Source organism: Struthio camelus, chromosome 4 (assembly GCF_040807025.1).
Source record: "Struthio camelus isolate bStrCam1 chromosome 4, bStrCam1.hap1, whole genome shotgun sequence".
Lineage (NCBI taxonomy): Eukaryota > Metazoa > Chordata > Aves > Struthioniformes > Struthionidae > Struthio > Struthio camelus.
In genome coordinates this window covers 84,108,088-84,132,715 of record NC_090945.1, presented here as the reverse complement: position 1 = coordinate 84,132,715, position 24,628 = coordinate 84,108,088, and the positions used below count along the sequence as shown (strand labels likewise).

Genomic DNA, 24,628 nt, shown 5'->3' with positions numbered 1-24,628 from the left:
ATGCTCTAGAGGTCCCTGCTTGAGCAGGGAGGTTGGACTAGATGATCTCCAGAGGTCCCTGCCAACCTCAACCATTCTGTGATTCTGTGATTTCCCTCAGACCAGGTTTAGTGGTCCAAGGTGCCACCAGCAGTGCGAGGCGAGCAGGCGTTTCCTGCGGAGCAGCGCGGCTCTCCTCCTGCTTCTCTTGCTCTCCCGAAGGCGCGATCTCCTCAGCCGCCAACGGCCGTGTGAGGCAGCTGGGCCTCCGTCGTGACCAGAGGCCGCTGCCATGGCCGCCCAGCGGCCCTGTGGCAGAGGCGCGACGCTCCTGCGGCGGCGCGTCACGTGACGTGCACGTGACGCGCCCCCGTCCTCGGTCACGTGACGCCGCGGAGGCGGTAGGGGGAGGGAGGAGTGGGACGGTCACGTGGCGCGAGCGCCACCTGGCGGCGCGGCGCCGCCGCTGCAGCCGCGCACGAGCGCCCCGCCCCGCCCCGCCCCGCCCGCCGCCTTCCCCTTCCGCCGACGCGCGCTGGGCCCCGCTCGGCTCCCGTACGGCCGGAAGTGCGTTTTGGTCAGGTGTCCGGAAGCGGCCGGAAGCGACGGGGGCGGTTGGGCCGTGCGGGGGTTCGCAGGCAGCAGGGTGAGAGACCCGGCGGCGGACGCGGCGACCGCCGGGCCCCGGTGAGTGCGAGCGGGGAGCGCGGGCCGACACGAGCCCTCCCCCCCCACCCCTTCACCACCACCACCCTTCACCATCCCCGGCCCCTTCCTTCCCCTCCCGGCACGGCGGGGCGGCGCCGCCCCCCCCCCCTTCAGCGGGGAGCGGTTGGGGGGGGGGTGCGGGGCACGCGCATGCGCGCAGGGCCTCCCCCTCCCCCCCGCTAGGCCTGACCGCCCCCCCCCCCCCACCCGGGACAGCAGCATGGGGGGCAGCGCTGCGCCCCTATACGTGTCTATAAGGCTGTACCTACACGGGAGTATTTCCAAAATTGCATCGGGGGGTTGGGGGGGGGCTTCATTTTTAACAGGGACAAGCGATGCGTCGCGGGCAGCCTCGCTGCCTGCCGTGGGAGCAGCTTCCTCCCCCCCCCCCGCCCCCACTGCTGGCCACATCTGCGGGCCTTTAATGCCAACTGGATCCACGGGAAAACAAACAAAAAAAAAAAAAGTTATGGTTTGGGGCTCTGACTTAGTAATCTGAGATTTTGGGGAGGAGGGGAGACAAACTCCTTTTTTGTTATTTTTCTCTTCAGGCCTGGCTCGGATATTAATAGTAGGTTTCTGACCATAGCGAGCTGAAAAGATGTTTTTTACACCAAACATTTCACCGCTCGGGTCTAAATTTCCTAGCGCTTGTTCAGGCGATGCCCCACACCCTTTTGCTTTGGGTGGGTGGGAGGAGGCCCGCAGAGGGTGTCGTACTGTAGCATCGGCGATGCTGCTAGCACTGGTCATACAAAGGTTTTCCAGCATTACGGAAGGTTCCCTCAAGTCTTTTTGAGGGACCAAAAGCGCAGAAGGTTTTTCAGGCCCAGGTGCGCTTCTGTCCCCTTTCGTACGGTGACAGTCTGAGACATCTGAGGCAGGCGGCAGCCCTCCGGCAGTATTGTTTTTCCTGGTGTTCAGCTACCATTCAGCTGCGCAGATGCGCTGTTGGCCAAGAACTCAGATTTAAGTGTGACACGCGCACAAAGCTGTTTCCATCCCGAAGGTCCTCCACAAAGTGCATTCACAGCCTGCAGGGCCCTGATCCAAAACTTGCTTTCTGACTCATTTTTTGGATGCGAGTCACTTAGAAGTGAGTTTTCTGGAGAGACTTGCACAGAGATGCAAAGGAGTTTGGTTGTGTTTAGGCATGAAGAGAAGCACAGTGGTAGGAGAAGGGAAGGCTTGATCGCTCAGGGTGACAGAAAAAGAGGAAGATTTGCTAGAGATGTAGGCTGAGCTGGAAGAGAAATCCTGTAGAAACTTAGAAGATCATAAAGATTTGGGCTGGGGGTTTTAAGATTGGAGGAAGTGATGGGCAAAAGGCCACTTGGACCAGCCTACTTGTAGATGGTTGAAGTGTCTTGACCTCCCCCTACCTCTCTGCCTTACTCTGTTCTTCTGCGTGGTCTTCTCTATAGCTGTTTTGCTGGATTTAGAACAAAGTAGGAGAGAAGCGTTGTCTTTACTGAGTGTCTCCCAAATGTGTCACATAGCCTGATGCTAAGCTACACAGATGGTATTCTTAGCAGCAGGCATTGTTTGCCTTTGAGCCCTTCAGCGTGTAGTTCTATGACTTTGATTCTCTGTCTTTGAGTGGGGCTAGCGCCACTGAGAGGGATGTTTTTGCTAACAGCGGAGTTCTGAATTTCCTAGATACTTTCAGCTTTCAATGGCAAATAGAACTCGTTTTAAATAAATGGCATACATCTCACTAATGCTTGTCTGTCTCTCAGTAATAGAAAAACAAATATAGGCTATGCAAAATAGGGAGAGACAGGAAAGTCTCTCGGAAAGCCTAGGTAGGATAAGCCTCCTCTTGCTCAAGATCATTTCTGCAGCTTGAAGTGGGCATGTGTCCTCCTGTGTCCCCCAAGTCTAGCTCTGCAAGGTGCTAGAAGAGGAGACAACTTCAGAGGGGAAGGGGTCTCCTTCCCCCAGCCACGGTGTAGATCTGAACCTTAAGCACTTCACAGCTGTCTGCAGTTCAAAGCTGCCTGCCTCCAGCCGCGAGAAGATGGCATCGCATCACTTATAGTCCGTTCAAGCTGGACATCGTAGCCAACAGAGCCGGAAACTGCATCTTCATCAAACACTTCTGCGTGCTAAATAGGAAGGCTTTGAAATCCAGCTCCTACCTGCCGCTGCTGACAGCTTTGCCAGATCTGTGTTGTGCCATGGTGTCACAGCTCTTGGCTTGTTTTTTACTGTCCAGGTTCTGAGAAGATTTTTGTTTCCCCCACTCACGGATATTCAGCAGTAGGGAAGGGGTAGGAGTCTCTCCTGCTTGGCGTGAGCAGATCTGTCGTACCAGGGCAGATTCAAACAGAATGTGCTGTTGTAATTTGAAGACTTTTCATGCCAGAAGGAAACCGTCATAGCCTTGCAGCCTGCTCGGCTTGTAACACAGGCTGGCAGGGGTACCAGAGCCCCCCGCGGCTATAAGAGTCAGCAGTGCCCCTGGGGTCTGCCCTGGACATGTGGGGCAGAGGCTGATCCGGGCCGAGGGGCCTGCTTGGGACTGTGCCCTGGACAGCACAGCTGAGATAGAAGTAAGGTGCCAGGCAGATTTTTCTGCTAATGAGTTTCTCACAATATTTATCAGTCCCTTACTAGTCATCCTAAAAATAGTTTGCCGTCTTTCTTGTGTCCTCCTCCTTGTATGTCTGTCTCTGGAATCTTCATTTCAGCCTGCCCTCTCTTCTCTTTCTCCCCAAACTCCCTGTTCTCCACCCCAGCTGCTTTTTTTGTCACTCCTCCCGCTGGGAGCCACTGAGAGTGTTACTGCTCCAGCTGCTTCTCCTCACCAGACAGCTAGTGGTTATTGCCCCTAAGCTCTGCCGGTGGAATAGAGGATGTGAGGTCTCCTCAGCTGCCTCCATGCGGTCAACACAGTTGATCCCTGAAGGCTAAATTAAGCCAGCTGACTTTGCACTGGAGCAGATCAGGAGTGTTCACGTGCCTGTTCTGCTCACCTCTCCTGTGAGGCAGCTCCAGGCAGGCAGTTGTGATGCCTTACTCCGACGGAGCCCTTCGCAAAGCAAAGCGTGCGTTTGTGACCTTACCCTCCAGCCTTCTGCTTCTCCTCCTCAGTGTCACTCTTCCACAGGCAGGGAATGGGGTGAGGCATGCTGTGCAATGGCAGAAATGAAAGGAGACGCCTCAGAGACTGGCTGCTCCACCAGGAGCCAGTGCTTGATGTGTCTCATTGCTGCTGCATTTTCACAGACCTCTCTTGGGCTTTTCCTAGGCTCTCTTTTTCAACTCTGCGCTAGGATCCTGTCCTCAGAGAGAAACAGAGCTGCATTAAGGTGGAGGTAAAGCTACCTGGGGGGAGAGCAGCCCACAGAGAGCCACAGGTTGCTTGCTTTGCCTGTGCTGGAGCACAGAGACGTGCTCCCTGCCTGCCCACTCCCGTTACTGCTTTTACTGCTGTGGAGGAGTTTGGGGTGCGCAAGAGACAGTGGTGACAGCTGCAGGGGATCAGCCCTCACGGCAGCCAGCACCCTGCATGTGGCAGAAACGAGGAGCAAAGATCATTACTTAGACTCTTCCCTTCACGTGTCCCTTTCCCCTTACCTGTCTCCCTGTCGTGCCGTTCCTTGAGAGAAGCTGATGCTTTGCTGTTGTGGTGGAGGAATAGATCAGCTAATGGGGCATGGGAGAAGGTGGGTATCTTGTGCTCAAAAAGAGTGAGAAAATCCAGCTCATGTCCAGCCAGTCCTGTCTGTAATCCCCCAGTCCCACTGCAGTCTTACTCTCATATCCAAAGCATTTGCCCTACCTGCTCCCACAAGGAGAATCCACTTTGATGCTGCAAAATTGAATTTGCCCGCACCGGTAGGACGTCTTGATCCAGCCATGATGAGGAAGCCACGTGTATAAGCAGAGCACGGAGGGTTGTCCATAAAGGATCTGTTTCCGTCATGTTATGAACACAGAGGCTAAAACGTATCGCTGTTGCGGTGTCTCTCCCAGGCTTTGGATTCCTGGTTGCTTGGTGTCCTGTGGTTCTAGCACCCGTTCTCTGTGCAGTGAAAGAAGAAATGAGTTTTAAAGAAGCTGAAAATGCCTAGTCTAAGGCATCCTTGGGGTCGGACACGTGTGATGGGAGAAGGGCACGTTGCACGCAGCGCTGACCTGGTGCTTGTTTTTAATCACCATCTGATTCATCGTAAACAGACTCACTTGGCAGCTTGTGCAGGCTGGCAACACAAAGCTCAACTCCTGACAAATTTCTCATGCTCACCCTCTCTGCTGTAGCTGATTTAGATAGAACTTAGAAAAGCACCTGGCATTTTTAAGCCTTCTTTCTCCTAGAGCTCTGGGAAACCCTTCCATGGCTAAAGAGTAAAGCTCTGTTCCCTTTGGTTAAATGTTAATTCTCAGCTCATGATGTAGCATCTCCTAATGATTTGTGTTGCTGTTCCCTCCACCTTTGTTCTGTGGCCACTTTTCTCTTTTTTTTCCCGCTAGTCTCCTACTGCATGTTATGGGCCAGCTTTCACTCTGGATTGGTTTTGGAGAGACTTTTCTCACAGCCTCCACATACTATTTCCAGATGCTCTCGTGCGAAAAGCAGGGTGGCACCATGGACGTTTCGACAGCTCCTTGGGTGGTGGTTAGTGTTTCAGACTGATGTTGACTAAATGAGCAGAATACTCTGAATACGTACAAGACTTTTGAAGATGCAGCTCTATTAAGGAATGATGTTTTCCATTATGTTTAAAATGATGGAAAAGTAGTCTGAGTCTCTTACAAAATGAAAAAGAAATTAATATTTCCTTACCTGCTACGGTCTCTCTCGGGTTGCTTGTAACTGCTAAGTAGCTGGTAATACGTAAGTGCCATGTAGCCCATCTTCAGGTCTGTCAGATCACCTAGGTGTTTTCTTGAACCGCTTTTGTGTGAGGTGGTGTTCAATAGTGACTGCATTACTGCCTCGCAGGGAAACATCTGCCTTCACTAGGGGAAACAGTGACATCGTCTAACTTTTGGTAGCGTAAAGGATAGATTAAAAAATGCTTCATGATAGATGGAAGCCACTCATTCTTCATCTGCCCTTTTTTCAGTACCTGGAAGCAATTCTGACCCCAGTAAATTGTGATCCATGGCTACAGTGCTCATATGCCGAAGATTTCCAGGACTCAGCAGGGTGACTGCATTTTCGACTACCGCCAAGTGCAAGGCCGAGAGTGGAAGCAGAAAAGGGAAGCAGAAAAAGGAAGAGACCTCAGAAGCAGCCAACAGTGGGACTGAACCTGTGGCTACAATCCAGTTGCTGAGTCCTTCAGGCTACAGAGTATTGTATAATCCATCTGCCTATGCCAAGAGCAGAGCTGCCTCCCAGCAGCATGTGGCTAGAAACCGCGGCCAGGCTCTTGACGGCACTTTCTCCAGCCCTGGCACTGCGCAAGTTCAGAGTACATTCAGTACCACCTCTTCTCAAGCTTTGCCGGCTATCAAAAATGCCCTGCCAAATCCAAAGTCCAAACCACTCCTTGAGCAGACTGTCTCAGCGCAGCCGCCTGCAGCACGAACCAAGGAAGAGGCAGAAATGGAAAAAGCAGAGATGCATGACTCTAAGGAGGACCCTCGCATGTTCCAGAAGGGGAGGCCTGAATACCAGTCTCTCAGTTATAACAAGTTTGAGCTGATAGAGGCCCTTCCTTTAGAGGAAGGTGATTTGATTTTACACAGTATAACAACTGTACGCAAGGACACCCAGAGCCCGGAAACCATCACAGATTATTTTCGGAAGCTGAGTTGTTTGCCGGTGGAACAACATGCAGTGTTGAGGTCTGACCCCAGGTTTAATAGGCTGTGTAGCTGTGCTGTTGAAAGCATCCAGTTGTTCAGTACATCAGAACTCATTGATATTTTAAAGGCTTTTGTTCGTTTAGTTGTTCCTCCCACCCACCCGATGCTGAACGCGTATGAGAATGAATTCTGCCGGCGGGTGTGGGACATGAACCTGGACCAGCTGCTGCTGGTGGCTGATTACTGGCGCTGCCTGGACCGTAGTGTGCCTTCCTACTTGAGCATTTTGTTCAGCTATGCCAATATGCACTGGAAAGACCTCACCTTGCCCCAGTTTGTTCAACTGGTGTATATCATAGGTGAGGGCCGGAAGTCACCTGCAGACTTAATGCAGAAGCTGGAGAGCTTGATTTTGAAGTACTTGGATTCCTTCACCCCGGAGGAGGTGGGTACTATTTGCTTAGGGCTCTTCAAGTCAGTCAGTGGTATCTCTGACCATATCATGAGAAAAATTGGAGACAGGGTCTCCCTCCAGATGGAAGACATGAGCAGTTACGCTTTAGTGAACGTTCTTAAAATGCTCCGCTACGCTCGCCTAGATCACCTGCCGCTCCTGAGGCAACTTGGAAAAGTTGTTCCCCCTCGAATTCCCATGATAAACATCCAGGGCATCATGCACATCGCTCTTACTTGTTCATCCTTACACTACTACGATGAAGACATTTTGGCTGCTGTAGCTATGTCGTTACCTTCCAAGGTGACTTATTGCCGAAGCAAAGACGCTGCCAAGTTCTTGTGGTCGTTTGGATGCCTGGACTATGAACCTCCAAATGAGGAACGGTTTTATTCCGGTCTGATAGAGCAAATGCATAGAAAACTCCATGAATTTGAGAAGTTTCCAGAGCACCTTCTTACCGGTTTGCTTGGCCTGGCGTTTGTCCAGCGCTTCCCAGCTGACCTGATAGACTATGCTTTGAGCGATGAGTTTGTCCAGAAAACGAGAGAGAGTAAATATGAGCTCAGAAAAGACCTGTTCACCCTTGGTAAGAGTGTTGAAATTGAGTGCCCAGGTTACAAAGGCAGCCGCCTTCCACCTCAGCTTTATGAAGAGCTTACTGAGATGGTTTTGAATTTTGCTGAGCAGGAAATCTATGTCAGGCCTGAAATTGTGGAAGCTGTATCCCTTCTTGAGAGCATGTTAGGTGGCCCCGAGTATGTGAAAAGCCACATGCTTTTGCCTCACACCAGATCGAGTGATCTGGAGGTTCATTTGGCCATGGATGGACATCCCATCCCTTTCAACCTCAAAGATGCTACTGCAGGTAAAAAACTAAAAGTCATTGGAGTTAATCTAACAGAGGACTTACTGACTCGGCTTATAAAAGGGAGATGTATTGGCCAGTCGCCTGCGGAAGTGGAAAACGGAGCCAAGGCTCACGGTCAGGAGAGGGCGGAAGAAGCACAGGCTCCCTGCGCTGGGGGTCGCGCTGCATTTTCACATGGAGCTTCTGTCACGGGTGCCGGGATGAAAGTTTGGCCTAAATCACAGAGGTTTCTTGACAGCCCTCTTTCTTCTGTGTTGAATCAGCAGCCTCGAGAGGTGAAACTAGCTATTCAGGTGTCCAACCGAAACCACTATTGCTACTGCTCCAAGCGGCTCTTGGGGCTGCACAGTTTGAAAAGAAGGCAGCTCCGGCAGCTAGGATACGTGGTGGTTGAGCTTCCCTTCTGGGAATGGTTTCCTCTGCTCAAACGCACGCGTTTGGAGAAACTGAGCTACCTCCATTACAAAGTGTTCAACCCAGCGCTGCTTAATGGAGCTGGCTAATACAATCTGGTGTGGCGCTTGCTCAGACGGAGGCTGACAGAACCACCCAAACGCATCTCTGTTTCTGATCACTGGTCTCTGAATATTAGTTAAGCTTTTGGCAAGGGCTTTGTGTGCTGAGGCTGCCCTGCTGTGTTACCAGTTCTGTTCTGCTTTACTCACGGTCGTATGTCTCGTGCTGTCCTTTTGTACGTAGATGCTCAAATCCTTGCGTTACGAATAAAACCTACTGTCGCATTCGTTTTTCTCCCTGATTACTTTTTTTCTTCCCACTGAATGAAAGTGGATGGATTTGGTGACTCAGTGTTTGAGAACAGAATAGTGTCAGTGCTGTAGTGATATTTAGGAAAGAATTGGAGTATTTTTTAGCCATGATGCTGATTTGGTGTCAGGAATACGCATACGTATTTCCTTACTGTTCCCAGCGCTGTTGAATTGGGGGCAAGTGGGTGAGCAGTCAAAGTTTCTCCGTTAGGAGGCAGAAGGGATTGTATGTAACCAGGACAGAGCGTGAAGGCTGAGTGGTGAGAAGAGAGCTGGGGCTGAGGGTTGGGATGCTCTGACCCTGACACGTTCAGTTCATTTTGAGCTCTCGGCAGTGTCTAGCAGCGAAAGATGTACCTCCTGTAATAATCCTGTTGATGTATCTGTTGCTGGTAAAGATGAATTGGGCCTAAAAATCCAACTGGAGGCGATTCCTCTGCCTGGGTGGTGATTCCTGTTGCATTCTAGCTGTGTGGAGCATCTGCTCTGGAGGCTGATAGTTTCACCTTCTGCCACACTGCTCATTATGTTATTTTCTTGCTCAGGATGTGGCCCGGCGTCTTATTTCTGCATCATGTTCTGAGGACAGAGTCGCTGGCTTCTTCCTGAGCCTTCAGACGGCATTTCTCTCTGAGGTGAGGGTTATTTCCGAGGTGCACAGGGAAGTGCGTCGGACCAAAGCTGCAGGAATTATTTCATTTGGGGCGGCAGGTGACGTTCCCGTTTGCACCGCAAAGACAGCCATGCCTTTCTGACTGTTTTGCAGCGCAGGCGGAGGATAGGAAAGACAAGTGGCTGTAACTTCATTGCTGTCCTAAGCTAGGTTATATATGTTAGCTCGTTTTGGCTGCCTAATTTAAAAAGACTGGGATGTTTGTTTTTTTTTTTTCTCTTCCCCTCAAATACTCAGTATTACGAAGCATCTTAGTTCAGTGACCGCTGTGCATGTTCTGTATTACTGGAGCTCCCTGATTGTGTGCAGGAGACCAGGAAGAGACACTGAACGGCTAGTTACAGAAAGCATAGTTTTAAACAAGTTCACAGAGGAACTTGGTGGCAGCGAAAAGGACAGAGCGCAGTCCCTCAGGTCTGAATTTCACTGCTTTGATGAAAAGATCCTTCACCTTAGGGGAGGCACACACCCAAGGAAGATGAACTCTTGTGAGACATTCTGATGGTGCTTTGCAATCTTGGAGTCCTCACCTGTTCCTCTGTAAACTGATCCTTAGTCTGAGCTGGATTTTCATGCGAAGAGTAAGAAAAATACATCCGTTGCTAAAGGCAGCTTAGTGCCAAACTAAGATCTTTGCTGTGAAGCAGGAGTGTAGCTGAGCTTTTCAAAAGAAGGGCCTTTCAAAAGAAGGGCCTTTCAAAAGAAGGTCACGTTCAGTGATTTGAACGTGCAGAGTAGTATATTTTCTTACTGAAATGTTTAACCTGGAGCATTTCACTGGAGTTATTTAAGTCTGTCCAAGTTACAAACAGGTAGGAAAGTATCCTAAAATAGTTTCAGATAAATATACGTACATAGCTTGGTATACATTTGAACAGCTTTCAACACACATCGAAAGACAGCAAGTTTAACCAGAGAATAAATTCTTTTTAATTAATCAGAGCTAATTGCCGGAGGATATTAAGAACTCCGATGAAAATTTAGGACATAAGCTCAGTAACAGCCTTCAGCTAGGAAGAAGCTTTCCTTCGCAACTGGGCCACAGTGTGAGTCTATCCAGAGGAATGGCTTGCACCCATCTCTGGTTTGCCTGGTACGGGGCAGCGCTGCGAGGAGCTGGTTGCAGCAGAGGGGTCGCGGGTTCCACAGGAGGATTTGTGCTCAGCCACAGGCAGGATCTCAGCTGACGGTGGCTCATGAGAAGCGATTGCCTACCTAAGGTCTTTAAATTGACTAGTTTGCAGTAATGTCAAGGTGAAGGTGTCTCTCCACTCACCTTGAATCAGGGTAGGTCACACTGAGAGTTACCAAATGGAAACGCTCTCGCAACGCTGTACCAACAGGAAGCCTTTTCTCAGGCTCAGAAAGTCGGGAGAGTGATACTGGAGGAAGTGTTGGTACGTGCTTGCTCTCTTCCTCAGTTGTTCCCTGTTCAGGGGCAGGAATTGGTCCTGATCACCGTCTTACCAAATGTCGGGCTACAGGGGTGCTAGCCTGGCCCACTGCAGCTCTTTCGAGGTTCATGAATGTTTTGGTCAGGCAACGGCATTGCGGGCTTCAAGCTCTGCTCTCTACGGGCCTCACTTCCATAACGTTTATTTTCTTGTGTTGAATTAGTACCTCGGAGCCGATACCACATTTCTCGTTTCACTGTTACGCTTGATCACGTGCAGAAGGGACTGCACTTGCACGCTTAGCAGGCAGGCAAAGCAAGCTTTGCTAAGCGGCCTCACTTCATTACAGTCTATGTTCCAATTGCCAAACTGAAGTGTCCCCAAAAGGCCAATTTCATTTCGGCTGAACTAACAACTTCAGTTGAAAATCATTAAAGGGCTACTTGTTCTTGAAAGAAGCAGTAGGTTCATGATTTGTAAGACTGCCCAAGGCAATGACATATTAAAACTAAGGTTGGCGTAAGGTTAAAACTCTTACCTGGCAGATAATTTCATTCTTAAAAGGCATCTGATATAACCAATTTGAGTTAACGTTCTCTGAATGCAAAAGATGGTGCATTCACTTGAGTTTCTCTAACGTACACTGTCAGAAGAATCAACTGGGTCAGTGTTCAGAACAGAGATAATCACCCTTAGAGCTATTAAATGCCCTCTGCTGCCTTGGAGCTGTTAAATACTAATTATTAATATTTGTATTTAATCTTAGCTTTCATCTGAGGCTCCCGGAGCCCTTAAGAAATATTGCTTTTTGTAGCAGCAGTGTTAGTGCTGATGTGTATTATCCTCATCGCAAGAGGCCCTGTCTGAGCTCAGGTCCCTGATGTTGGGTGTTGTCCAAGCGTACAGGCAGGTCCAGCCTCCAACTGCTGACAGATAGACATCTGGTGGATAGCCATGGCGTGCGGGGAGAAATGGGCACAGAGGCAAAACATCCAGTTCAAGGCCGCACAGCAAGTTAGCACAGAAGGAGGAATGGACACTGTCTCCTTCTGCCTCGCAGCAGCGAAGGGCGTACACGCTAGCACAGCGCTTAGCCCCCTGTCCTACAGTTTAGTCCAGGGAGGAGCGAGGCTGCTGGGAGTTTGCCCCGATTCCCCTCGTCGCCTTTGACAACCTCCTGTGATATTGTAGTGCTTTGCCGTATCTGCAAAACCACAGGCGTCTTTGATAAACTTTCAGACCTTATTCCTGGCTTATCCATAGGCAAGAGATTTTTACCTTTTTTTTTTTTTCTACCTTTTTCCTTTGACGTTTCTCCAGGGGTTCACTAATGAATGTTGGTGTGTGGGTTTCTCTTAATCCCATATCTTCACCGCAGTCATTTGGGTTTCTATTACACTGGCTTCACCTCCCTAACTCAGACCTTAGCTGCGTTTTCAGAACTGCCAAGCCTGTAATTCATACTGACTCTGAAACACTAGGTCCTTTCACTGTTTGCTGATGTTCACTTTTTTTATTTTGCTTTTTTTTTTTTTACAAGCTGTATCTGATGCTCAGAAAGTGAGCTCTCTCCAGCTGCAAAGATGGTAATAAATGTCTGTCTCCCACAGTTCAAGCCGAGAATTCACTGCAACAAGGTAAAATAATAATGTGTGGTGTTATGGGAGCTGGAGGGATGGAGGGGCTAGGTGGAAATGACATACAGGACTCACTGAGGCTGGGGAGAGCTTGTTCACTGCTCCTGCATAATAATTCAGCAGTGACGTCTGGAAGACTGAGTTTAGCTGGCCATGCCAGGCTTAGCATGGCCAGCTAAAGAAAATACAGCAAAGCTAAAGAAAACACAACAAAGGCAACTCATAGCAAAGTCCCATCATGTTATGTGGTCTGGGTGGTTCAGAGAGGGATTTTAATATGGGAGGCTCCGCTGATGACAGAGGCGTTCAGAGAGGATGCTGTCCCAGCTTAGGTAAGGTGTAGGCTTTTTAATCTGCAAAACTGAGAGCACTTTTGTCAATTAAAAACACTTTCCAGTAACATGGGAGGGTTGTATTTTGGGGGGTGAGGTGCTGCTTGGAGTCGCTAAAGCAATGCCTGCCGTTGCAAGCTCACCAGCCTCCTGTCGTTCCAGGCGGGGGGATTTTGTTAACTGATACTGGTAATCTGGACTCCTGGATCCCCTTCCTCTTTCATACTTTAGTCTTGAGAAGTGTGAGCACTAAGCAAGAGAACCAGTGTCTAGTACACTCGGGATCTGCAGCTCATGTGAAGATAAACTGGAGCTGAAAGCTCAGGACTTGGAAAAATCAGTATTTAGTGTTAGAACACTGCATTACCTTCTGCTAGTGCTCTAACATGGAGGGAAAATGCCCTCATTTTACAGGCTCTCATAACGTGACAAAGTTATGTCCTTACCGGTGTGTGCGCTTTAACTTTAGATGCCTTTTTTTCCCTGCATTGTTGCAGCTTTCAGTTTGTCCAGTTGAATATGCAGCTCCTGACAACGTTGAAGGTACTCTAATCGGTAGTGGTTACTGTGTGCTTCAGTACACAGATTTTCGTTCAACGTTGTCAGAATTGCTTAGATGCTGCCTCATCCTTCATTCAAAGCCATTTTTGAATTGTAAGAGTCTCCACCAACCCACACCCCCAAACCCAAGGAAGCCTTGGATTTGTAAGTACTGTGCTGTGAAGATGGCAGTACAGATGTGACCATCCGTGCGGGTGGTGTGTTGATGGGAGATCCAGCGTGCCACTGACGTTTGGCTTGATGAGGTTGTGCTACAGAATTTGACTCCTCCTGACATGGTCTAGTTTAGACTGGACAGAAGCAAAAATCTGAATTCCTTAAAGCTAAATGTTAACGATGCACTTCTCCCTTTCCCTTTGTTCTACAAGAGCGCTAATTTACCTGGGAAATGCTTCTAACTTTCTGAGCTGCTTTTCGCTAGCAGAGGGGCACACGCAGGCAGACATGTCCCAGCACTCCCCTACAATTAGTTCAGGGAGCAGAAGTCACTGCAAGTTTACTCTCACCACTACATGGGCCTCGATGGAGGCACCCCGTTAGCCTGGCTTCTCCTGAGCCCTCTCCTCAAGGTCTCTCCAATGATTTCCACAGCTCTTCTTTCCAAAAGGCCACAATAGAGGCCCGTCTTAAGCAAGTGGGCAGTGCTGATCCTCCAGAGGAGAGGCCCTGCTGTAGCATGTGGCGGTAGAGCAGCCAGGCTGCGGGCAAGAAGTTTCAGATATACCAGAACTCGTGGAGCAGGGGAGAAAGGGTATGGGTTAGGTGAGCAGGATGAGGCCCTTGCCTCCACACCTAACCATGCTGGCATTAACGTAGATTCTCTTCCCTGAGTTCGGGACAGCACGTGCTCAAGCAGTAGAACAGGGTCTTTCTCCTGCCGCTGAAGCCAGGAGGCATCTCCTTCAACACAGGTCGTTGCCCACCTGGTGACCAAGCAGGTCCACCTTCATCCCTGCTGATGTTCACACATGCACTACAGATCACGCTGCCTGCAGGAAAGTGTAAGGTGGACCATATAAAGCAGGTGGAATAAGTAGATGTTCCCTGCTGTTTTCAATTCATTTAGCAAGTGCTGCGTGCCTTTTAGGCCCCCAGGACGTTCAGGAGAGGGAACGGGTAGAGCCAAGGTGTCCAGGAGCAGTCCACAGGATGGGATTGCATGTTCTGGCAGATGAGGGGTTGGACCCTGCCTGATTAGAGAGGCATTTCTCAGAAGTGGTTAGGATTGATCCTAGTGCAGGACAAGGTAGTTGGCTAGCAGACATCTGGAAGGTTCTCTGGGAACCTGTAACTAAATGATTTGGAGTACGTTTTCACGTGACAGGGTAAGGCGACATAACATTTCATCACTGTTGAAAGAGGGAAGATCCTGTTTCCCCCATGCACCCACGCTCTGCTCCCAGCTGCACCATCCCACTACTCATGTCATGCTAGCTCTGCTGCTCATCAGATCCATCCATGCTTTCATTTTATTCACTAAACCGGTGAAAAACACAGACCATACGTGTTTTTCTGCTCTTTTGGCATGTTAAATCAGCTCTGCGAATCACCTGCCAGGTAACGGGGGGCCCAGAAGGATGGATGGGACCACGTGGCTGGGAGGAGGGTGGGAATGGATCTGCTCTCCTTCAGCAGCAGGGATTTCTTTATGTTGTCTGAGCTGCACGTGAAATTGCAGCCTTGGTTCCTGCTCTGTTCCGTTGTGCGAATCTACTTAAATGCTTACAAAACCAGTTTCCTTTTATTTTCTTCGTTCAAATTAAGCACAGTATTTCTTTTGAAACACAGATTTCTGCTGATGGTTACGAAGTTGAGAATCTCATCTCTGAAGACCTTGCCAGGAGAAATCGTGGTTTCCGCAGCGAGTACTTTATCAAGCCTCCGGTCCACATCACTATCTCTTTTCCCTTCAACATTGAGATTTGCAGGATTAATATCGACATCTCATCTGGGGGATACCAAACCTTCACTGGGCTGGAAGTATACACCTCTACCTCATGCAACAAAACCTCTTGGCAGAGCTCCGAGGGTCAATTCTCAGGTCTGGCCAGTCAGCCTGTGTCAGACAAAGACGCTTTCACGCTGGTGGGCAAAGCTGTCCTAAAAAATCAAAGCAAAGTGACATTTGGCCACAGAGGATTCAAGCCGAGGCCTCCCTTCCATCAGATGGAAAACGTCCTCTCCTATCCTGGCTCCGCATCTCAAGACCTCTGGAACAAAGGGCCTGCCTCCCTAAGCAACGTGTCACACTTAAAAATCTGCATCACCCACGTGGCCGGAGGTGGCCTGCCTTGCATTAAGAGGCTGGAGGTGTGGGGGCAGCCTGCGAAGTCGTGCCCGCAGGAGGTGATCGAGGGTGTGTTTCAGGTGGCCTCCCAGTGCTTCGCCCAGGACGTCAGCAGCCTGAAGCCAGAGCTCTGGACGCCAATGGAGAGCGACTGCGTGCCCTTCAGCACCAACGACAGCGAGCAGCAGACCCTCCGCAAGCTGGTGGATGTCGTCCAAGACATCCCCGAAGAATTCCTGGACCCCATCACTCTGGAGATCATGACCTTCCCCATGCTCCTGCCCTCGGGGAAGGTGATCGACCAGAGCACCTTGGAAAAATGCAACCGGAGTGAGGCCTCCTGGGGCAGGGTACCTAGTGATCCTTTCACTGGGGTGGCCTTCAGCCAGCACTCACAGCCCCTACCTCACCCTACCCTCAAGGCCAGGATAGACCACTTCCTCCTACAACACAGCATCCCTGGCACCAACCTCCTCGGGAGGGCTCATGCCTCAGAAATGCTCGTACCTTCTTCCATAACAATGTCTTCTCTGAAAAGGAAAATGGACTGTATGGATCAAAGCTCTGTGCAGCCACCATATTTTTCCTCTACAAACTTACTTGTCACGTCTACCTCAGAGAACAGTGCTAAAAAAATGAAAACTGACAGTGACTCGCATTTGATCCAAATGGACTGTTCAACAGGTATCTTGGCTCCCTAATTCACTTCTCTTTCTTAACTGTCTTGACAGCCCAGGACCAGATTTTCAAGTCAGGAGACTCCAAGCCAGATTGCCGTACCACCTCTGAAAAGCTTTAAGGCTGTTGTATTTTGCTGTTGATAGACATCATGGAAATCAGTTTATCGTCTTATTCACGTCCCCTCTCCTCGGCACAACCTGCTGTCCGCGGGTGGTATTTACCTCCGTTCTGTGCCGTTATTTTCTCTTCTCTAGCCTTGTTGTTCTCACCTTGCTGGTCTGTGCAGTCTCTTTCACGGTTCTCTTGAGGGTTCACGTCTCCCTGTTTCTCTTTTTGTTTGTATTTCCCTTCTACTTGTTGCTTTCAGGTCACTGGCATGCGGAGACAACCTTTTTCTCGTAATGTGGTTTGATTGGTTTTTTTGTTTAGTCGGTTGGTTTTTTTTAATCAGAGGTTATTTATTAGCCTGGACGTCCACTGATTGCTGGAGGCCGTTGCAAGAGCGTAGGACGCTCTCTGTGGGTTTAGCAGCTCCAGCCCAGCCGGATTTAAGTGCTTGGGGGAGCGGGGTTGACTTCTGGGGAAGTGACAGTCTTTAGAAAGCAAGGGTGATGTATGGTTTAAGTACCAAGGAAATTCACACCTATCTCCAAAAATCTGTTCCCTCTTGGGGTTTATTCTCAAACAAACAGTGCCTTCAGCTTCTAGTCCATGGTGAAGAGCTTGGCTCATGGGCGATTGCTCCGCTGGACTCCACGCTAGTTCTTTTGCTAGGTTCTACGTCTGTTTTGCCGTGTTTGATTTCTGCCTTGTTTGCACAGGAATACCTCAAATGTGTTGGAGTTGCTGTCTTTGCAACTCGTACGTGGATATAACTGTATTTCATACAGCAGCTTCTATATCTTCTCTCCGGTATCCTTAAACTGAGTTACTGCTTTAGGTAATAATCCCTCGGAGCGGGGAGGAAGGTAAAGTTCAGCTGGGAGGAAGGAGAGAGCCATCTTTAGCCGTCTAATATTTAGATGAGACTAAAGAGAGTGGCAGTGTCTCTGAGACCATGCATTGCAAGCAGCGTGGTCTGTGTAGGATGGTATAAATACCCAGTGCACACATGTCTTCTGGACACAGAAGGGCTGTCTCTCTGGGCAGGTAAGTTGAGTTTTCTAATGTATGCTCTCTAAACGAGTCACCTGAAACATATCAAAAGGCGGTCCGCAGCTTCTGATTGCTGTTAGTGCCTGCTGGTACCTAGCGCTCCCTTCTTCCTCCTCCCAAAAGTGCTAAATGGTAGCATTTTGAGGGAAAAGCTTGACGTAAAACAAATTCTTTAAACGCTTATTTTAAAATAACTGATGTTTTGGCAGTACCAGAAATAGCAGGAAGGAGTCAGACGGCACGTTTCCGCTCTGATCTCTCATCTGCAGCTCATTCAGTATTTTAGGAAGAGTCACTAGTTATTTTCATGGCGGAGGTGCGTAGGGGGCTCCCGCTGGGGCTGTGCCCTGTGGGCCTAAAGCTCTCAGGAGAGCTGTGCCCATATGTAAAGCAAGCACAGCGCTTGGCCCAGAGAGCTTATTTCCATATCTTCAGTATTTCATCAGCCTTGATTGCTGTAGTAATTGTGCAGCTGTAATTCCAAGGTCTTCCTCTGGGAGATTTATTTAACAGAATTAGTGGTGCAGACACCGTTTCCTTAATGCGTAGTCTTAATCAAAGCCAGGCGTTCGGTGTTGCGCAGGAGAAAATGCTGTTGTATCCCACAGGAAAAGGTCCGACTCGTGTACCTTTGCCTTTGTCCCTCGGCTCGGGTTTAGGTTCCTGAAACGGAAAGAAGAAAATCAGTTTTATTTGTGGGTTAAAGGTTCCCAGTTAGCTGCACAAAGCAAACCTGAGAGCATGGTGCTGCTCCATGGCACTGGGGCATTTGACTCCCTTCTTTGCAAAGTCCCTCATGACATTAACGTCTGACAGTGTCCAAAGGGTTTTTCCTCTTTAGGACCCAAAAGTTTTCCCCAGGGGTGTGAAGCACTACATCCCCATGCTGGCACTTCAGTGGGGGAAAGAGATCTCACGAGAAAATGGGTGGCAGAGCTTCTACAATCCTTAGCGTTGTCCCTTTTGAAATGTTCCAGAGACGAAGCAGCGTTTCTCTTGCACGCTGACGGCTTGCTTGTTCCCGGTGCCTGCTTCTCGAGCTTGCGCTTCTCTTTGCAGATCTGGTCTCTCACGAGCAAAGGCTGTCAGAAAGTCTGGACACGGCCTTGAACTCGGCGCTCAGCTCGATGCCGTCGTTTACGGCGAAGCTGATGAGGGGTCAGCAGCAGGCGCCCAGCGAGGGAGGCTGCAGTAGTTCGTGGAACGCCGGCAGCGTCCTCGGTAAGCACCAAACCCCTCTGCCTCACGTTTGGGAGCCAGAGAGGAGAACGGTAACTTGTGACGGCATCAGCAGGGAGGCTTGTGCAACGGCCTAGCATCTTTCCGTGCCTCTGTGGACCAAAAAATATCCGCAGTGTCTCTCAGTGAGCCTTACTTACCAGTGCTGCTCATCTACTACATTTTCATCTTGGCCGTTTTAATGGTTTATTCTCCTGGGGAGGCAGGTTAGACCCTGTTGACGCTGGGAAAGTGAGGCGTGTTGTCCGTGTCCACACTGCAGAGTTAGGGCAGGCTTCAGCCTGCCTGAGTCCTGCGATCTGCCTGCGTCGCTGGATGTAGTTTGTCTCTGCTGCCCAAGGCGGACCCTGGCTGTGGTATCTGGCTGTGGTGTCCCCGAGATACGGTGCTCGGCCTCGCCTGCGCCTGCTTGGTTCCCACTGCCTCGACAAGAGCTCACCCTGCTTCGAGGCTTGGGCTGTACCCAGGCCGGTTTGGGCTGAGCGCAGGCTGGGGAGTTGCCGCGTGGACAGTCTGGTGAGGAGAGCAGGCTTGAACCTAAAAGTGGCACGTTGAACCCTAAGAGTAACAGGTAACGATAGCAACGGCTGACGGGCCAAGCGTGTGCCCAGAATCCCGTCAGCTTTGCGTTCACAGGCCAGGCTGCTGAGTCCACACAGTTTTCGTTACACCTGCTAGCTAGACCTGCTCATCAGTGGCACCAGCTGGGTACGCACATCCTACACGACTTCTTCAGGAAGCATGGAAGCTGTCGGAAGCACTGAACCTTTTTATGTCCCTCTGCAAGCCGATACCCTAACTGCTGGCTTGCTCTTCCACTGAGCGAGGATCTGCCTGTTCGTGGGAGAAGTGTATTTGGGAGTACCCGAGTGGGTTCAGAGGAACCAGGTGTCCCTGAGAAAGGGCTGTGGGTGTGCGGCTCCCAGTGACTGTGTCTTTCTCTGAATAGCTTTTGCTATTCCACGGTGACATTAAGCTATTAAGCTTTTTACTGTCCCCTTTAAAATTGCTGCTATTTAGGAGTTGTCTCAGTAGCCCTTTATAGGTACTGTGTGACAGGAATACAAAGCGATACCTAACAGCTTTGCAGGCAGGAGTCAATGATTAATTCAAATGTTGAAAAAAGATAGGGAGGCTGATTTAGTCTCGGTAAGAGTGAAAAGTCCTTTGCTCTCATCCGTCCTCAATTAAGAAACGTGACTGTGCAAATGCCACTTAGATGCAGCCCCTCCTGAGCACAAACCCTCAGAAGACGGAGCGTTGCCTTCCTCGTTGTGCCGGCAGAGATGTGAGCGCCTACAGCTCGGCCGTACATCTGTTGAAAGCGAGGTTCCCAGCTTGTAAGCGGGACGGGGCGCGTTTAAGTCCTGCTCGGTTTGGGCTGCCGTAGCGTCGACTCGGCCCACTGACCGAGCTGTTTCTCCTGTTGTCTTTGCAGAGCATGGCAGGAGCAGCCAGACCCAGGGATGCGCTTCCTGCTGCAAGACTTTCTCCTCTTACTTCAAAACGGAGCCAGTCTACCAGCTTCCCTGTGGCCACCTCATGTGTCGCCCGTGCTTAGCCGAGAAGCAGAAGTCCTTATCGATACTGTGCGTGAATTGCAAAAGGTCGGTCGCCACTCACGACGTGAGGAGGGTTCACTTTTAAGGCCTCGGCTACCAGAGGCTGCCGGGAGGACGAGAACAGGAGCCGCTGCTATTCCATTTGTCTGTATTGATTGTTCGAGGACGAAGGCCTTTCGAGAGCTTGCCAGATGAGCACCCGTAATTGTGGAGAGGACTTGGTCTTCTTGCGCTTACAGAGTAGCGGGGGGAGGGGGGTTAGAGCATCGTGCCAGAGCAAAGCGGTCTGAGGGTAATAAAAGCCATAGCTTCTTTAACAAGGAATATGTATTTATACGAAACTGTTTTCCACCCGTCACGCCTGCTCTCTTACCACAATCCCAGTGGCTCAGTGGTTAGCATAGGTGCCTTTTGGACTGTGAGTTTAGCTTCCCTGTGAGTTCAAACCATTTAAATATTTGATGAGCAGCCATTCGGTCACGGACCAGGCAAAGTCCTTGTCATGGACAACGTGCAAGCGACCTGACTTCTCCTCTTGCCCACCCCTCTGCCCTCCTCCTCCACGCAGCGCGGCAGGAGCGCATCCCTCATCCTGCCGAAGTCCCGTAAGACGTGAAGAGGGGCCGTGGTTAATAGGCGAGTAACTGGCAGTGATCTCATTCTGCTCATACAAACTCTGTAGAAAAGCCATTGCATTACACAACGTGTCACTCTCGGTTTGTGTCGTGTGACTGGACCAGCTCCCGTCTGGCTGATAGACATTTAAGCCTTAATAAAATTATGGTTAAAGTCAGGTTCTCTTTCTGACTCGTAATTGGTCGCACTGTGTGTCTTAATGACTTCGTGTCGTGAGCCTCTTTGCAAGGTGCTGAATAAATAGGCTGGGAAAAGCCAAGGCAACACAAGGAGAGATCATCTGCAGACCCGTGAGTTCTAGAGGGGCTGCTGCAGCAGCCCCCGTGCTGTCGCTGAGGGGTTTCGGGATTGAGATTCCGATATTTACAGCCGAGGAGATCTGGTTTCCAGAGAGCTGTTGAGGAGAAAAAAGAAACACAAGGAAAAGGGCTTGGATACATTCTGTCTCTGGCGTGTGCTGGATGTGCTGAGGGTAAGGTGACAGCAGTGTTTTGTCAGCAGTAAAACCCCCCGCTGTTGCCATTTAATTGATAAATTCTCTCTGCAGAACAGACATCTCTGACTGATGTTCTGTGCCGGTTTCTCTGGGGTAACAGGCCTCAAGTTGAATCAGCTCCTCTTGCATGTAATACCTTTTTTGCCTCCTTTATAAGGCCCCTACTCGCCGAGTGACCCATGATGTCCATCCATCGTGTTAGAAGTCTCAGGAAATAGAAATCTCATCAAGGAGCCGAAGCGCAGCTCTGTATCGGCACTGAAGTGCTCTGGCTCCTTGTTTGCATCTGCGGGATTTTAGAATCCATCTTCATTTGTAGCGAAAAGTACAACCTGTGAAGTCGCCCGTCTTTTAAGTAATAAATGGCAAGAAAATGGGGAAAATGATTCTTAAAAATCCCGCAGTTTGGAGGCAGCAGAAACCCTGTTAATTCTGCGGTGGTGTCGTGTTTGCACTGAACCAGCCAGGAGTGATTCAGCGCTCACACCTCCTCCGCCCCAGATCTTCTCCGGGGAACGCTCGCTCCCCAAGAAGCTTCCAGCGTGCACAGCGGTCTCCGTCTCTGGCACTAACAAAACTGAGCTGCCTCCAGCTAAAAGGCAAAGCTATGGCTCAGCCAGCATCTCTTCTGCCCAAAGTTTTTCATGAAACCAATGTGTAAGCGATTCAGGCTGGGATTCATCTCTCGGCTTGAACGTGAGCTACCTGTGCAAGTTGCCTTTGCGGAGGGAAAGAGGGAGAGAGCTCGCAGCTTAACGGAGCGATGGAGGCAGGAAGGGATGTCAGCAGGACATCTGGTCCAACCCCCCTCGAAGGAGGGCTGACCTGCCTGTTACATCAGGTTGCGCAGAGCCTTCATCCACCCTCTTTCTCCTCCTCCTTCTCCGCTCATGATAAAGGACCCTCTGACGGCCGCTTTGGCCTTGGGTGTCCCCTCTTGCCGACGCAGGCGGGCAGATGGGATGAAGTCCCTTCTGCGCGCCCGTCTCGCTCTCAACTGGTTCGTGAGGGAGCACTTCACGCCCCGCCGGCAGTGAGTCCTGCTTTTGATCGCTCAGGTTGCAGATGAGTGTGGGATCCTTCTCGCCCAGCACGGGAACGGGCGCGTGCAGCACAGACCCTTTCTGCCCGCCCTGCTCGAGAGGGCGATGGGCTGGTTGGTCCTCGACTTGCACAGCCAGGACTTCCCCTGGCACCTTCTGCCCTTCCCCGGAGCCGGGCAGCCAGGACCTGCGTGCCGGCTCTTTGAGGAGCGGGCAAGAGTCACCGTCAACCTCCCATGGAGAATGGGCAGAAGCCCTAAGAAAACCTAATTTTCCAGCACCGAGTCTGTCTTGCTGCTTCCCAAAGAGACGGATCCAGACGGCCACGAGGTGAGAAGGGCAGTGCCCGAATCCTGGGTGCTAGCGGGCCGCGCTCCCCTCTCTGCATGGCCATCCGAGCTGTTTTCCGCCAGGTGGAGGAAGCAGAGTAGCATCTCCCAGGTGAGACATGGAAAAAGGTGGCAGCGGGCAGGTTGGGGGGGGGGAAGGCTGCGGAGTCAAAAATCGCCTCCTTACAGGCAGGTTGGGGAGTCAAAACCTGTGGTCGCTGCCCCCCCCGCCCGCCCCCAAACCTTCTGCTCCCCCAGCTCGGCCCCCCCCCCAAAATGTTCCCGCGGTCGGCCAGGCCCGCTGCTCCCGCCGGGGCAATCCCGCGGGCGCCGAGCCCGGGAGAAACCTTTTCCCCGGGCTTCACCCCGGGGATTTTCCATGCCGCGGCCCTCCCGCGCGGCCGCTCTGCCCTCCCGCGCCGGCCCTGATGCCGCTAAGTGATGCCGCGGCTGTGACTCGGGGGGGGAAAAAAAAAAAAAAAAAAAACAGCTTATTAACCTTCCTGGACTTTAAAAGAGCCTAATTACATTTTAATCGCTTATGCCCGCGTTAGCATTCCCGACACGCAGCCATTTGCATGCGGCTCGGGCCGGCGGATGGCGGTTCACGGCGCGGTTAATGAAGAGCCGGCGCACGAGCGCGTTAAACCGCCGTCGGTGCCCAATTTAGCGCTGACATCTTTTTTTTTTTTTTTTTTTTGGGGGGGGGGGGGTCGCCTCGAAGACAGCTCGCCGCGGCGAGCGGGACGGCGGGGCGCCTCATTCCCGCGCCGCGTATTCAGCGCACGGCGCCCAGGTCGCCCTCGGCCGCCGGGAAAGGCCGTCGGGGGAGCGCGAGGAATATTCATGCTGCCTTTCCGCTCTCTTCCCCCCCACCCCCCCCAAAAAAAAAAAAAACCAACCCCGTGGCCGCACATTTAACGAGTTCGTTTAGTTGCATTGGGGAAGGGGAAAAAAAAAAAAAAAGGAAGGGGGCAACCTTCCTCCTCCTCCTCTTCCTCCGCTGCCGTCGCGCCTCGGCTCGGCGGCTCCCACCTCATTTCGGCTTTGCTGGTGCATAAGCAGCAGTCGCCGGGCGGGGGGGGGGGGGGGGGGTGGCGAGCCCCCCCCCCCCCCGGAGTGGTGCCGGCAGCCCAGCGGTGCTACGAGCATGCCAGGTCTCAGCACAGTTAAGAAGGGCTGTTGGGAACCCGCTGGTTGCCAGCAGGACAGTCAAAGCCAGACCATCCCCCCCCCTCCCCAAAAGTGCTCCCCCCCCCAAAAAAAAACCCACCCTCTGCTGTTGTTTCTCTGCTCCGTCCTTGTGCTGTGGGGAAACTGAGGCAGGGCCGGCTTTCGGGCTTGCAGCCTTTGCCCCCTGGCAGCCCCCCCCCCCCCGACCCCGGCACGGGGCTGGCGAAGCGGTGGGAAACGCCGGGACCCTTCCCGCAAGGAATTGGGGGGGGGGGGTCACACTTGTACCCGCTTGCTCCAACACCGGGGCCGAGCCCCTCAGTTTGGGACCCCCCCCCCCCCAAGCTCTCCAGCATCCCCGAATCCCTCCCAAACCTGCATCTCCCCCCCCACCCAAAGCAGCAGAGCAGCATCGCCCCCGAGGCAGGTTCCCCCCCCCCCCAAAACCCCGAGACCGCGGGGACCTGCCAGCCCCGAGCGACTGCACTGAATCACCGCAATTACGGATGCGCTCGGGCTGCGATTTGGGAAGGCAGCTTTTTTTTAAAAAAAAAAAAAAGAAAAAATAATAAATTTAAAAAAAAAAAATCCACCTCCCTCCTCCTCCTCCCTCCCCCCCCACCCCAAGGGAAAGGGGCGCCGGCGGCATAAATAGCGGCGGGCGCAGCTGGGCGGCAGAGGCGAAGCGGCTCCCCCCGGCTCGGCTCGGCTCCCGGCTCCCGGCGCGATGGCAGACACCTCGCTGGCCCTCGCCTTCCTCTGCCTCCTCGCCCTCTCCTCCGCCTGCTACATCCAGAACTGCCCCCGGGGCGGCAAGCGGGCCCTGGCCGACGCAGCCCTGCGGCAGGTACGGCGGCGGTGGGGGGCGCCGAGCTTGCGGGGTCGGGG

At 51.6% G+C, this 24,628-nt stretch overlaps 2 protein-coding genes across 5 annotated transcripts in view; both read left to right on the top strand.

Moving 5' to 3' along the window:
* The first annotated feature begins 511 nt into the window (after window positions 1–511).
* Window positions 512–20,877, top strand: LOC104148599 (RING finger protein 37). Of its 3 annotated transcripts, XM_068943792.1 has the most exons (6): window positions 512–666; window positions 9,088–9,177; window positions 12,150–12,246; window positions 14,928–16,110; window positions 18,322–18,483; window positions 19,940–20,877. In XM_068943792.1, exons 3-6 carry the CDS (start codon window positions 12,193–12,195, stop codon window positions 20,146–20,148), a joined length of 1,608 nt encoding a protein of 535 aa, XP_068799893.1. In that variant the 5' UTR covers window positions 512–666; window positions 9,088–9,177; window positions 12,150–12,192; the 3' UTR covers window positions 20,149–20,877. The 3 variants fall into 3 exon arrangements, with proteins under 3 accessions (XP_068799893.1, XP_068799894.1, XP_068799892.1); XM_068943793.1 differs by lacking the exon at window positions 9,088–9,177 and having other exon boundaries at window positions 540–666; XM_068943791.1 differs by lacking the exons at window positions 9,088–9,177; window positions 12,150–12,246; window positions 14,928–16,110; window positions 18,322–18,483; window positions 19,940–20,877 and adding an exon at window positions 5,763–9,075 and having other exon boundaries at window positions 551–666.
* A 1,217-nt stretch (window positions 20,878–22,094) lies between these two features.
* Window positions 22,095–24,628, top strand: part of AVP (arginine vasopressin) — a 3,832-nt gene continuing 1,298 nt past the window's right edge. The window contains exons 1-3 of one of the 2 annotated variants that reach the window (XM_068941042.1): window positions 22,095–22,228; window positions 22,517–22,679; window positions 24,369–24,587. In XM_068941042.1, coding sequence (XP_068797143.1) covers window positions 24,468–24,587 — 120 coding nt within the window. In that variant the 5' untranslated portion in view covers window positions 22,095–22,228; window positions 22,517–22,679; window positions 24,369–24,467. Of the gene's footprint in view, window positions 22,680–24,368; window positions 24,588–24,628 lie in introns of both variants that reach the window. The other variant, XM_068941041.1, reaches the window with a different exon arrangement.

Excerpts from the sequence above, each read along its gene's own strand:
- LOC104148599 (XM_068943791.1), top strand. The coding sequence starts at position 5,801 with ATGGCTACAGTGCTCATATGCCGAAGATTTCCAGGACTCAGCAGGGTG.